This window comes from Rattus norvegicus, chromosome X, assembly GCF_036323735.1.
Source record: "Rattus norvegicus strain BN/NHsdMcwi chromosome X, GRCr8, whole genome shotgun sequence".
Classification (NCBI taxonomy): domain Eukaryota; kingdom Metazoa; phylum Chordata; class Mammalia; order Rodentia; family Muridae; genus Rattus; species Rattus norvegicus.
Genome location: NC_086039.1, coordinates 47326372 through 47340232, shown reverse-complemented (window position 1 = coordinate 47340232; position 13861 = coordinate 47326372). Strand labels below are relative to the sequence as shown.

At 37.4% G+C, this 13861-nt stretch overlaps 1 protein-coding gene across 2 annotated transcripts in view; it reads left to right on the top strand.

Annotated features, from left to right (window-relative positions):
- Cfap47 (cilia and flagella associated protein 47) overlaps window positions 1-13861 on the top strand; it is a 355085-nt gene that overhangs the window by 163937 nt on the left and 177287 nt on the right. For both annotated transcript variants that reach the window (XM_063280369.1, XM_063280368.1), the window contains exon 34: window positions 13696-13790. In XM_063280369.1, coding sequence (XP_063136439.1) covers window positions 13696-13790 — 95 coding nt within the window. The remainder of the gene's footprint in view (window positions 1-13695; window positions 13791-13861) is intronic.

Sequence of the window (13861 nt, the reverse complement as noted above, 5' to 3'; positions counted from 1 at the left end):
ATAAAGGTTTTGATTTTGCATTAATCACATGCCTTGAAATATATATTCATAGTAAAAAGTATCAAATTTGTTTATTTCAATTATGGAAGATGGAAAAATACAATAGAGAAACTCACTGGTATCAGAATTCCTCAACCATTGATGAAATTGTTAAATTGTTTTAGTGTGCAATGCATTTTCTTAATAAAATGTTTTTTTCCTAAAATTATCATTCTTTTTCTTCTACATCTTTGTTAAATTGGTTATTTCTTATTTACATTTCAATTGTTCTTCCCTTTTCCCAGTTTCCAGGCCACGATCATCCTAACACCTCCCCCTCCTCTTCTATATGCTTGATCCCCTCCCCATCCTCCCCACATTACCGCCCTGTCCCCAACAATCCCGTTCATTGGGGGTTCAGTCTTGGCAGAACCAAAGGCTTCCCCTTCCACTGGTGCCCTTACTAGGCTATTCAATGCTACCTATGTAGTTGGAGCTCAGGGGCAGTCCATGTATAGTCTTTGGGTAGTGGCTTAGTCCCTGGAAGCTCTGATTAGTTGGCATTGTTGTTAATATGGGGTCTCAAGCCCCCTCATTTTCTTTTAGTACTTTCTCTGAATCCTTCAGGGGGGGGGGTCCTGTTCTTAGTTTAGTGGTTTGCTGCTGGCATTCGCCTATGTATTTGCCATATTCTGGCTGTGTCTCTCAGGAGAGATATATATCCGGTTCCTGTCAGCCTGCACTTCTTTGCTTCATCCATCTTATCTAGTTTGATGGCTGTATATATATGGGCCATGTGTGGTACATGCTCTGAATGGGCGTTCCTTCAGCCTCTGTTCTAAACTTTGCATCCCTATTTCCTCCCAAGGATATTCTTGTTCCCCTTATAAAAAAAGGAGTGAAGCATTCACATTTTGGTCATCCTTCTTGAGTATCATGTGTTCTGTGCATCTAGGGTACTTCAAGCATTTGAGCTAATATCCACTTAGCAAGCATTTGAGCTAATATCCACTTAGCAATGAGTTCATACCATGTGTGTTTTTCTGTGATTGGGTTACCTCACTCAGGATGATATTTTCCAGTTCCATCCATTGCTTATGAAATTCATAAAGTCATTGTGATAGCAGAGTAGTATTCCATTGTGTACATATACACATTTTCTGTATCCATTCCTCTGTTGAAGGTCATCTGGGTTCTTTCAAGCTTCTGGCGATCATAAATAAGGGTGCTTATTAGGAACATATTGGAGCATGTTGTCTTTGTTATTTGTTGGAGCAACTTTTGGGTATATGCCCAAGAGAGGTATAGCTGAGTCCTCAAGTAGTACAATGTCCAATTTACTGAGGAACCTCCAGACTGATTTCCAGAATGGTTGTACCAGTCTGCAATCCCACCAACAATGGAGGAGTGTTCCTCTCTCTCCACATCCTCACCAGCATCTGCTGTTGCAGGAGTTTTTGATTTTAGCCATTCTGACTGGTGTGAGGTGGAATCTCAGGGTTGTTTTGATTTGCATTTCCCTTATGACTAAAGATGTTGAACATTTCTTTAGCTGCTTCTCAGCCATTCATCATTCCTCACCTGTGAATTCTTTATCTCTGAACCCCATTTTTAATAGGGTTATTTGCCTCCCTGCAGCCTAACTTGGTGAGTTCATTGTATGTTTTGGATATAAGCCCTCATTTCTGGGTCTTCAATTCTATTCTCTGGTCTATCTGTCTGTCTCTGTACCAATACCATGCAGTTTTTTTAATCACTATTGCTCTGTAATACTGCTTGACTTCAGGGATAGTGATTCCCCTCAAAGTCCTTTTATTGTTGAGGATAGTTTTAGCTATCCTGGGATTTTTGTTATTCCAGATGAATTTACAAATTGTTCTGTCTAACTCTATGAACAATTGGGTTGAAATTTTGATGAGGATTGCATTGAATCTGTAGACCGCTTTTGGTAAAATGGCCATTTTTACTATATTACTCCTGCCAATCCATGAGCATGGAAGATATTCCCATCTCCTGAGATCTTCTTCAGTTTTGTTCTTCAGAGGCTTGAAGTTCTTATCATACAGATCTCTCACTTGCTTTGTTAAAGTTACACCACGGTATTTTATATCATTTTAGACTCTTATGAAGGGTGTCATTTCCCTAATTTCTTTCTCGACCAGTTTCTCTGTTGTCTAGAGGAAAGTTACTGATTTATTTGAGTTAATTTTATACCCAGCCACATTCCTGAAGGTGTTTATCAGGTTTAGTAGTTCTCTGGTAGAACTTTTGGGATCACTTAAATGCACTATCATATTGTTTGCGAATAGTGATATTTTGACTTCTTCCTTTCCAATCTATATCCCCTTTATCTCCTTTTGTTGTCTGATTGCTCTGGCTAGGGATTCCACAACTATATTGAATACATAGGGAGAGAGTGGGCAGCCTTTTCTAGTCCCTGATTTTAGTGGGATTTCTTCAAGTTTCTCTCCATTTAGTTTAATATTAGCTACTGGTTTGCTGTACATGGCTTTTACTTAGTTTAGGTATGGGCCTTGAGTTCATGTCCATTCCAGGACTTTTATCATGAAGGGGTGTTGAATTTTGTCAAATGCTTTCTCAGCATCTAATGAAATGAACATGTGGTTTTTATCTTTCTGTTTGTTTATATAGTGGATTACGTTGATGGTTTTCTCTATATTAAACCTTCCTTGCATCCCTGGGATGAAGCCTACTTTATCATGATGGATGATTGTTTTGATGTGCTCATGGATTCGGTTTACAAGAATTTTTTTTTCAGTGTTGGCTTTTTTTTATTATTATTATTAACATGAGTATTTCTTATTTACATTTCAAGTGTTATTTCCTTTCCCGGTTTCAGGGCAAACATCCCCCTAATCCCTCCCCCTCCCTTTCTTTATGGGTGTTCCCCTCCCCATCCTGCCCCCATTGCCGCCCTCCCCCCAACAATCTAGTTCACTTGGGGTTCAGTCTTAGCAGGACCCTGGGCTTAACCTTCCACTGGTGCTCTTACTAGGATATTCATTGCTTCCTATGAGGTCAGAGTCCAGGGTCAGTCCATGTATAGTCTTTAGGTAGTGGCTGAGTCCCTGGAAGCTCTGGTTGGTTGGCATTGTTATTCATAAGGGGTCTCGAGCCAATTCGAGCTCTTCCAGTTCTTTCTCTGATTCCTTCAATGGGGTCCTATTCTAAGTTCAGTGGTTTGCTGCTGGCATTCGCCTCTGTATTTGCTGTATTCTGGATGTGTCTCTCAGGAGAGATCTACATCCCGCTCCTGTCGGCCTGCACTTCTTTGCTTCATCTATCTTGTCTAATTGGATGGCTGTATATGTGTGGGCCACATGTGGGCCAGGCTCTGAATGGGTGTTCCTTCTGTGTCTGTTTTAATTTTTGCCTCTCTATTCCCTGCCAAGGGTATTCTTGTTCCCCTTTTAAAGAAGGAGTGAAGCATTCACATTTTGATCATCCGTCTTGAGTTTCATTTGTTCTAGGCATCTAGGGTAATTCAAGCATTAGGGCTAATAGCCACTTATCAATAAGTGCATACCATGTGTGTTTCTCTGTGATTGGGTTACCTCACTCAGGATGATATTTTCCAGTTCCAACCATTTGCCTATGAATTTCATAAAGTCATTGTTTTTGATAGCTGAGTAATATTCCATTGTGTAGATGTACCACATTTTCTGTATCCATTATATGTTGAAGGGCATCTGGGTTCTTTCCAGCTTCTGGCTATTATAAATAAGGCTCCTATGAACATAGTGGAGCACGTGTCTTTTTTATATGTTGGGGCATCTTTTGGGTATATGCCCAAGAGAGGTATAGCTGGATCCTCAGGCAGTTCAATGTCCAATTTTCTGAGGAACCTCCAGACTGATTTCCAGAATGGTTGTACCAGTCTGCAATCCCACCAACAATGGAGGAGTGTTCCTCTTTCTCCGCATCCTCGCCAGCACTTACTGTCACCTGAGTTTTTGATCTTAGCCATTCTCACTGGTGTGAGGTGAATTCTCAGGGTTGTTTTGATTTGCATTTCCCTTATGATTAAAGATGTTGAACATTTCTTTAGGTGTTTCTCAGCTCTTCAGTATTCCTCAGCTGTGAATTCTTTGTTTAGCTCTCAACCCCAATTTTAATAGGGTTATTTGTCTCCCTGCGGTCTAACTTCTTGAGTTCTTTGTATATTTTGGATATAAGGCCTCTATCTGTTGTAGGATTGGTAAAGATCTTTTCCAAATCTGTTGGTTGCCGTTTTGTCCTAACCAAAGTGTCCTTTGCCTTACAGAAGCTTTGCAGTTTTATGAGATCCCATTTGTCGATTCTTGATCTTAGAGCATAAGCCATTGGTGTTTTGTTCAGGAAATTTTTCCAGTGCCCATGTGTTCCAGAAGCTTCCCTAGTTTTTCTTCTATTAGTTTGAGTGTATCTGGTTTGATGTGGAGGTCCTTGATCCACTTGGACTTAAAGCTTTGTACAGGGTGATAAGCATGGATCAATCTGCATACTTCTACATGTTGACCTCCAGTTGAACCAGCACCATTTGATGTAAATGCTATCTTTTTTCCATTTGATGGTTTTGGCTCCTTTGTCAAAAATCAAGTGCCCATATGTGTGTGGGTTCATTTCTGAGTCTTCAATCCTGTTCCACTGGTCTATCTGTGTGTCTCTGTACCAATACCATGCAGTTTTTATCACTATTGCTCTGTAATACTGCTTGAGTTCAGGGATAGTGATTCCCCCTGAAGTCCTTTTATTGTTGAGGATAGTTTTAGCTATCCTGGGTTTTTTGTTATTCCAGATGAATTTGCAAATTGTTCTGTCTAACTCTTTGAAGAATTGGATTGGTATTTTGATGGGGATTGCATTGAATCTGTAGATCGCTTTTGGTAAAATGGCCATTTTTACTATATTAACCCTGCCAGTCCATGAGCATGGGAGATCTTTCCATCTTCCGAGACCTTCTTCAATTTCTTTCTTCAGAGTCTTGAAGTTCTTATTGTACATATCTTTTACTTGCTTGGTTAAAGTCACACCGACGTACTTTATATTATTTTTGTCTATTATGAAGGGTGTCGTTTTCCTAATTTCTTTCTCGGCTTGTTTCTCTTTTGTGTAGAGGAAGGCTACTGATTTATTTGAGTTAATTTTATACCCAGCCAATTTGCTGAAGTTGTTTATCAGCTTTAGTAGTTCTCTTTAGGAACTTTTGGGATCACTTAAATATAGTATCATATCATCTGCAAATAGTTATATTTTGACTTCTTCTTGTCCGTTCTGTATCCCCTTGACCTCGTTTTGTTGTCTGATTGCTCTGGCTAGAACTTCAAGAACTATATTGAATAAGTAGGGAGAGGGTGACAGAAGACCTCATACCAATATTATCCAAACTATTCCACAAAATTGAAAGAGATGGAGCACTACCTAATTCCTTCTCTGAAGCCACAATTACTCTTATACCTAAACCACACAAAGACCCAACAAAGAAAGAGCACTTCAGACCAATTTCACTTATGAATATCAACACAAAACTACTCAATAAAATTCTGGCCACCCGAATCCAAGAGTACATCAAAACAATCATCCACCATGATCAAGTAGGCTTCATCCCAGGCATGCAGGGATGGTTTAATATACGGAAAACCATCAACGTGATCCATTATATAAACAAACTGAAGGAACAAAACCACATGATCATTTCATTAGATGCTGAGAAAGCATTTGACAAAATTCAACACCCCTTCAGGATAAAAGTCCTGGAAAGAATAGGAATTCAAGGCCCATACCTAAACATAGTAAAAGCCATATACAGCAAACCAGTTGCTAACATTAAACTAAATGGAGAGAAACTTGAAGCAATCCTACTAAAATCAGGGACTAGACAAGGTTTGCAAGAATTTTATTGAGTATTTTTGCATCGATATTGATAAGGGAAATTGGTGTGAAGTTCTCTTTCTTTGTTGAGTCTTTGTATGGTTTAGGTATACGAGTAATTGTAGCTTCATAGGAGGAATTCAGTAGCACTCCATCTGTTTAAATTTTGTGGAATGGTTTGGATACTATTAGTATGAGGTTTTCTATGAAGGTCTGGTAGAATTCTGCACTGGACCCATCTGGACCTGGGCTCTTTTTTTTAGGAGACTTTGATGACTGCTTCTATTACTTTAGGAGTTAGTGGTTTGTTTAAATGGTTTATCTATTCCTGATTTAACTTTAGTACCTGATGTCTTTCTAGGAAATTGTCCATTTCCTGTAGATTTTCAAGTTTTTGTGAATATAGGCTTTTGTAGTAGGATCTGATTTTTTTTTTGAATTTCCTATGATTCTGTTGTTATGTCTCCCTTGTCATTTCTGATTTTTTTTTTTTTTTTTGGACACACACTCCGTGTCCTCTGGTTAGTCTGGCTAAGGGTTTTATCTCTCTTGCTGATGTTCTCAAAGAACCAGCTTTCAGTTCTGTTGTTTCCTTGTATAGTCCTATTTGTTTCTACTTGGTTGATTTCAGCTCTGAGTTTGATTATTTCCTGCCTTCTACTCCTCCTGTCTGTATTTGATTATTTTTGTTCTAGAGCTTTTAGGTGTGCTGTCAAGCTGCTGATATATGCTGTCTCCTGTTTCTTTCTGCAGGCACTCAGAACTATGGGTTTTACTCTTAGCAAAGCTTTCATTGATTCCCATAAGTTTGGGTATGTTGTACCTTCATTTTCATTAAATTCTAAAACATCTTTAATTTCTTTCTTTATTTCATCCTTGACCCGGTTGTCATTGAGTAGATCATAGTTCAACTTCCACGTATATGTGGGCCTTGTTTCCTATTGTTATTGAAGACCAGCTTTAGCTCGTGGTGGTCTGATAGGACGCATGGGATTATTTCTGTCTTTCTGTATCTGTTGAGGCTTGTTTTATGAACGATTATGAGGTCAACCTTGGAGAAAGTACCATGAGGTTGTGAGAAGAAGGTATATCCTTTTGTTTCAGGATAGAATGTTCTATAATTATGTGTTAAGTCCATTTGGTTCATGATTTCTCGTAGTCTGTCTATGACTCTGATAAATTTGTTTCCATGAACTGTCCATTAATGAGAGTGGAGTGTTGAAATCTTTTCCTATTATTGTGTGAGGTGCAATGCGTGCTTTGCTTTTAGTAAGGTTTCTTTTATGTGTGAAGGTGTCCTTTACTTGGAGCATAGATATTTAGGATTGAGAGTTCATCTTGGTGGATTTTTCCTTTGATGAATATGAAGCTTCCTTTTCTTTTTTGATAACTTTTGGTTAAAAATCTATTTCATTCAATATTAGAATAGCTACTCCGGGTTGTTTCTTCAGACCATTTGCTTGAAAAGTTGTTTTCCAGCCTTTTACCCTGAGGTAGTGTCTGTCTTTGTCTCCCAGGTGTGTTTCCTGTAGGCAGGAAAATGCTGGATCCTCATTGCTTATCCAGTTTGTTAATCTGTGTCTTTTTATTGGGGACTTGAGTCCATTAATGTTGAGAGATATTGAGGAATAGTGATAGTTGTTTCCTGTTATAATCATATTTGGAGATGAGATTATGTTTGTGTGCTTGTCTTCTCTTTGTTTTGTTGCAAAATAATTAGTTTCTTGCTTTTTCTAGGGTGTAGCTTGCCTGCTTCTGTTGGGCATTACCATTTATTATCCTTTGTAGTGCTGGATTTGTAGAGAGATATTGTATAAATTTGATTCTGTCATGGAACATCTTGGTTTCTCCATCTATGTTAATTGAGAGTTTCTGTATATAATAACCTGGGCTGGCATTTGTGTTCTATTAGGGTCAGTATGACATCTGTCTAGGATCTTCTGGCTTTCATAGTCTCTGGTGAGAATTTTGATATAATTCTGATAGGTCTGCCTTTATATGTTACTTGACCTTTTTCCCTTACTGCTTTTAATATTTTTGGTTGTTTTGTGCATTTGGTGTTTTGACTGTTATGTGACAGGAAGAATTTCTTTTCTGGCCCAATATATTTGGCGTTCTGTAGGCTTCTTGTATGTTTTTGGGCATCTCTTTCTTTAGGTTAGGGATGTTTTCTTCTATGATTTTTTTGAAGTTATTTACTTGTCCTTTGAGCTGGGAGTCTTCACTCTCTTCTATATCTATTATCATCAGGGTTGATCTTCTCATTGTGTCCTGGATTTCCTGTATGTTTTGGACCAGTAGTTTTATCCGTTTTATATTATCTTTGACAGTTGTGTCGATGTTTTCTATGGAATATTCTGCTCCTGAGATTCTCTCTTCTATCTCTTGTATTCTGTTGGTGATGCTTGTATCTACAGCTCCTTGTCTCTTCCACTGGTTTTCTATATGCAGGGATGTCTCCCTTTTTGCTTTCTTTTTTGCTTCTATTCACATTTTTAATTCCTTTACCCGTTTGATTGTGTTTTCCTGTAATTCTTTCCCTGATTCTTTTGATTCTTCTCTATAGGCTTCTGGTGTTTATTTGTGTTTTCCTGCATTTCTCTAAGGGAGTTCTCTTTGTCTTTCTTGAAGTCCTCCATCGCCATAATCAAATGTGATTTAACCTCTTGATCTTTATTTTCTGGTGTGTTTGGATATTCAGTATTTCTTTGCTTGGAGATTTGAGCTCCTTTGATGCCATGTTGTCTTAGTTTCTGTTGCTTCGGTTCCTGCACTTGCCTCTCACCATTATTTTGCTCTGGTGTTACCTTGTTCTGCTATTTCTGACAGTGGCTAGACCGTCCTATAGGCTTATGTGTCAGGAGTGCTGTAGACCTGTTTTCCCGTCTTCTTTCAGCCAGTTATGGGGACAGAGTGTTCTGCTTTCAGGCATGTAGTCATTTCTGTTACTGGTCTTCAGCCATTCTTGTAGGCATATGTCCTGAGTCCACCAGGCAGGTCACTTGGAGCAGAAATGTCGGTTTTACCTCTGTTCTTGGGCCTGAATTCTCTCCGTGATGCTTGGTTTCAGCTCTCTGTGAGGGCAGCAACCAGAAGGGCCTGCCCTGCCTTCTCTTGGGTCCCTGTGCACAGGGGACCCAGATTTCACTAGGAATTTTCCTCTAAAGTCAGAAATGTGGCCAGAAAGTAGTCTCCCCTGGCTTCCCAGGCGTGTCTGCCCCTCTGAATGTCTAGCTCTCCCTCCCACTGGATTTGGGTGCAGGGAGCTGTTTGACAGGGTCCCTTCAGATCTGGGTACAGTCTGAACCTCAGAGGACCTGCAGCTTGAGTGCCCCGATCTTCCTGTTCCTATAGGCCCTATACAGTTTGCTCTTGGGGCAGGGATATGGGCAAGGGTGGACAGTACTCGCTGTCTCTCCTGCCCTGTAGTCTCAGGAGTGTCCACCTATTTGGGCGATGAGATCTCTCTCCCATGGGGTTTGGGAGCAAGGAGCCAATAAATTTTTTTTTTAAATAACTGGAAGAGATATGTTGAGTATTCTCCATAGAAAGCAACGATACAAGTTTGAAGTGTTGAATATACTAATCACCCTGATTTGATAATCACATATTATATTCAAGTTTTTTAAAAAACCATACCATACCTCAGATACTTGTATATTTATTCTCATACTTAATATAATCAGAATTTTCTTAATAGTGATTTTATAATGTAAATATACTTAGTAACAATTAGTTGTGTAATAATGTGGTTGAAAATATGTTACGTGAGTTTTTCTCACTAAACCTGAAAAATGATCTTGAAATCTAAAATAGATTTAATTTACAAATTCTAATATTCATTAAAATAAGTGTATTAATATTTTTTGACATTAAGTGATTCAATATTTTGAAAATGTATATTATTTTTTTCATATTATTTTGTACCAATTTTTTTTCTTTTTTGGCAGGAGGGTGATGCAGGTTCTAGACTGGGTTTCTCTGTGTAGCCTTGCCACTTCTGTAATACCCTATGTAGAATAGGCTCGCCTGGAACTCATAGACCCATCTGCCTCTACCTCTTGAATGTTGGGATTAAAGGCTCTACTACCTGGGTTTATTTCCATTTTAAGAAGGCTATTTTAAATAAAATATTGTTAAACTGGATGAAAAAAGAAACTCAAAGTAAATTTTAATTTAAATGTGTCTAGTAGCATTTTAACTGTTTATTTCTGAGAACTGAAGACTAGATAAAGCTGTTGATTCCCCAGAGATTTTGTGTGCCAGTGTTACTCCTTCAACCTAGCTGCTTTTTGTATAAAACCTTAGAATATAGAAGAAAGAATAACCTATATCAAAAGAGCTATCATAAAAGCATGAGAAATCTTTGATATACCTAAGCCTAATGTACGCTGTAATTTCATTTTCCCAGTAGCCTCTTACATAAAAGACAACACACAGGCATGGAATCAAAGTATAGAAAGTTTTATTGAAGTTTGTTTCTCCTCTTCTCAACATTGTCCCACAAAGCAGTTCCTCTTCTTCCTCAAAGCCATACTTGAGTAGCAAAGGTCCATGCTTGCTAGTATTTGACAAATCATTTTTATATCAAAGCAATTTCAATGTTGTGAAGGATTAGAAAAACAAACAAAACTGCATTTGTACTAGTGTTTTCTGCAGGTACAAGAAAAGATCTGGGGGCTAGGGAAGCTTCTACACTTAAAATAGCAAAAGCTAGACAAAAAGTTTGATTTTCTTTAAATTCCCCTGAATGCTCTATTTGCAAGGTAAATTCAAGTTGGTATAGGAAAAAATTATATAATAACCTGGATATATTGTTTTTAGACATAACTTGAAACTGTTAAGAAATAGGGTTGTTAGATATCTAGTAAAAGTCAAGTATATACCAGCAAGGAAGAATGAATCTCCCAGAGACCACAATTGGATGTCTGGTGAGGAAAAAAAAAAACAGACATTTAAATATAGAGCATAGGAAAGATGCCAGGAAGGTAAGATTCCCTCCATGAATGGATCCATCTTGAGAGCATCCAAATTCATTTGTCTGAAGGGAGAGAGCCTGAACTGAGAATCCCCAGCAGTGAAATCCCTTTTCCAATGTAACCTCCTAGGGAAATGCTTCCTCACGATCACCATGAATGACATAAAAAGGCCTATGGCATTGTGGTTCCTATTGGGGTAGCAGGCCACATTTCCAGTTGTCACAGGTATCTTCACAGGTTGCACAGGTTGTTGTTATTGTTGTTGTTGTTGTACTGTCGTGGTAGGTATGAACAAGGTAAGATTAAAGAGTCATTTAGTCTTGGGCCATGCTTTCAGAAAGCTCCTAAGAGTGGACAATATGTGGAAAGGTTAGAGTGTTTGCAAGGAGGATTTGAGAGGACATTGTATGAAACTATGAAATGAAACCTTGATTACAACTGAGCTCATATTTAAGAGAGTGCCTGAGTCTTAGATTTAACTTGACCCTTACACGTTTGAAATGTATTAGATATTAAAAATATTGTTATTTTGATGATGGACTGAATACATTTTACATTATAAGATAGTTATGTAACTAGAGTCAAAAGTAGAAGATAAGTGCTTATAAGTGATTATGATTGGCTGTTATGTTTACAAGAGATGGGTATGCAGGAATTGCTACCGATTGATAGCTTGATGGAGCCTAAAATCATCTAGGAAACAAAATTTTGGGCATGCCTTTGAAGAATTATGTATACTAGATTAATTAAGGTTATAAAAAAATATTCTGGTGTCACCAGTCCTTTTCCTGGGATAAAAAGCATACTGAGAACTAGTAGTCTTTGTTCTCAGCTTTCTGACCGTGGAGGCAGTGCGACAAGCCACCACCTGTTTCTACTATCATTCCCTTCTGTTGTGTACTGCATCTCCAGTACTAACTTCTCAGAGTTAGACTTCACTGAGGAATTTTAGAGACATTAGTGGGTTTAAAATACATGCCAAATACTGACAAGTAAACTCTTATGTGAGAATTTGATATCTGGTAAATGAAATCTATCTCCACAACTAACTGACTCATCCACTATTAAGTGTCAGTGGCTAGCAAGTTGTTATTATCAGATCAAATATAACACTGCTTCCAGTTCATAGAAAACTAAAAGCAAATTATTTTTATTGGAAAATATGGGTTGCAAATTAAGAGAATTACTTTCATTTAATAACATAAACATATACACATATAATGGTTAATTATGGAAAGTTCCCACCTAGGTTGATTTTAGGAGGCACTGCAAGAAGTCCACATAAACCAAATTACCATATTCATTTAACATGAATATAATATTATTTGTCAGTTATACTTCAAGGTGTATAACTGAAAATATATTTAAATTATCATTATTCTGTATTAGATGAAGATTTCTGTTACTCTGTATTTTCTCAAGTAATATTAAAGGGAATAATGGTATAGAAATCTTCCCAAAATATTTAATAGTGAAGTTGCAGGTGAAAGAGTACTACCAGTTTCTGTAATATATATTGGATTATCTGTGGTCCATGAGAAATCAAGTATTCTACTTTCAGTTGTAATTTAATTCTGATTTGTGGAAATAACAGAAATGTGTTCTGAACATAGCTTTTCTCATTTCTAAAATTTTCATGGAAAATAGGAATGAGTGAAGGATTTGAAGCATATCGCTAATGTTTACCTTTATTCAATTGGATCGCAAATACTAGTGTTTAAAAAGCTATTGGGAATCTTTGCGTTTTTGGAAAGTTTGAAAATGAAGAAAAATCTATTCAATAATAGCAATGAATTTTGTCTAATTTAGTGGTGAGATCACCACCAAATTTTGGATAGTTTTTCCAATAAATGCCTGATGCTCAGATACTTTTAACTTATTACAGTTATAGTATAGTAATCCCTTTGGAACTTGAGAGGTTTTTATTATAATTATTTTGTTAATACCATAGATTACAAGGAATAGCATGCCATTTGAGCCTGAGTACACTTACATGTTCTTCATCATTGGTCAAACATTTGAACAATGCATATAGAATGATGTTGTGGCATGAGTCTGAAAGCCTAGTACTTCAACAGTAGAGGAAGTAGAATCAGACTTCAAAGTTATCTTCTTCTACATAGATAGTTTACCCTGGGACACATTCATGAGGCTCTTTATAAAAAGTGGGAGGGAAGGAAAAAAGTAAGGAAGAGAGGAAGGGAGAGAGAAAGGGAGGGAGGGAGGGATGGAGGGAGGGATGGAGGGAGAGAAGCAAAGCAGGGCAAGGGAAGGAAAACTGAGTAATGCCATAATATCAGATTTCTATTTATTAGTACATAAAACAGTGTTTTTCATAGTTGCTCATGTAGAAATAAGACACAATTCACAGTTATTTTTAAACCAAATGGATATATTTTATAATGCTTTGTTTCATTTCTGTTGCTATGATAAAATACTTGAGTAAAAGCAACTTAGGAATGAAAAATATTTATTTCAGCTTATAATAATGGATTAGTCATTATTGTTGATAATTCAAGGCAGGAACACCAAATTGCTATTCACATTATATCTATAGCCAAGAGCTGAGAGAAAGGAGTATACGCATACATTACTCAAACACAGATTAGGACTCTAGTAAAAGAAGGGTATCTGCCATAGTTAACCACATCAGTTAATGTAACTAAAATATTTCTATGCGCAGAGATAGTCCCATAGCCAATCCAGTGTAGATACTCTTCCCTGAATGGGCCACACTACCAAAGGAAACCATCATACCTATTATTCATGAAAACCATATTTTAAAAATAAGAGCATAATTTTGTTTTTCTTCAAATTGTTATATTATTTTTCAAAAATTTAAAAATGATATATTTCTTTTCCTTAGATGTGCCGCCTGAAAGATGGATCGTGAATTTTGACTCAGACCTTCTTGATGGCCTTGTGTTTGCTACACAGCTGGCAGCATACTGCCCATTTTTGGTAAGAGTTACTTCATTGTCCAGTGGTAGTCTTCTGAATAACAATAGTTATTGGTTATGATTTTCTGTCAA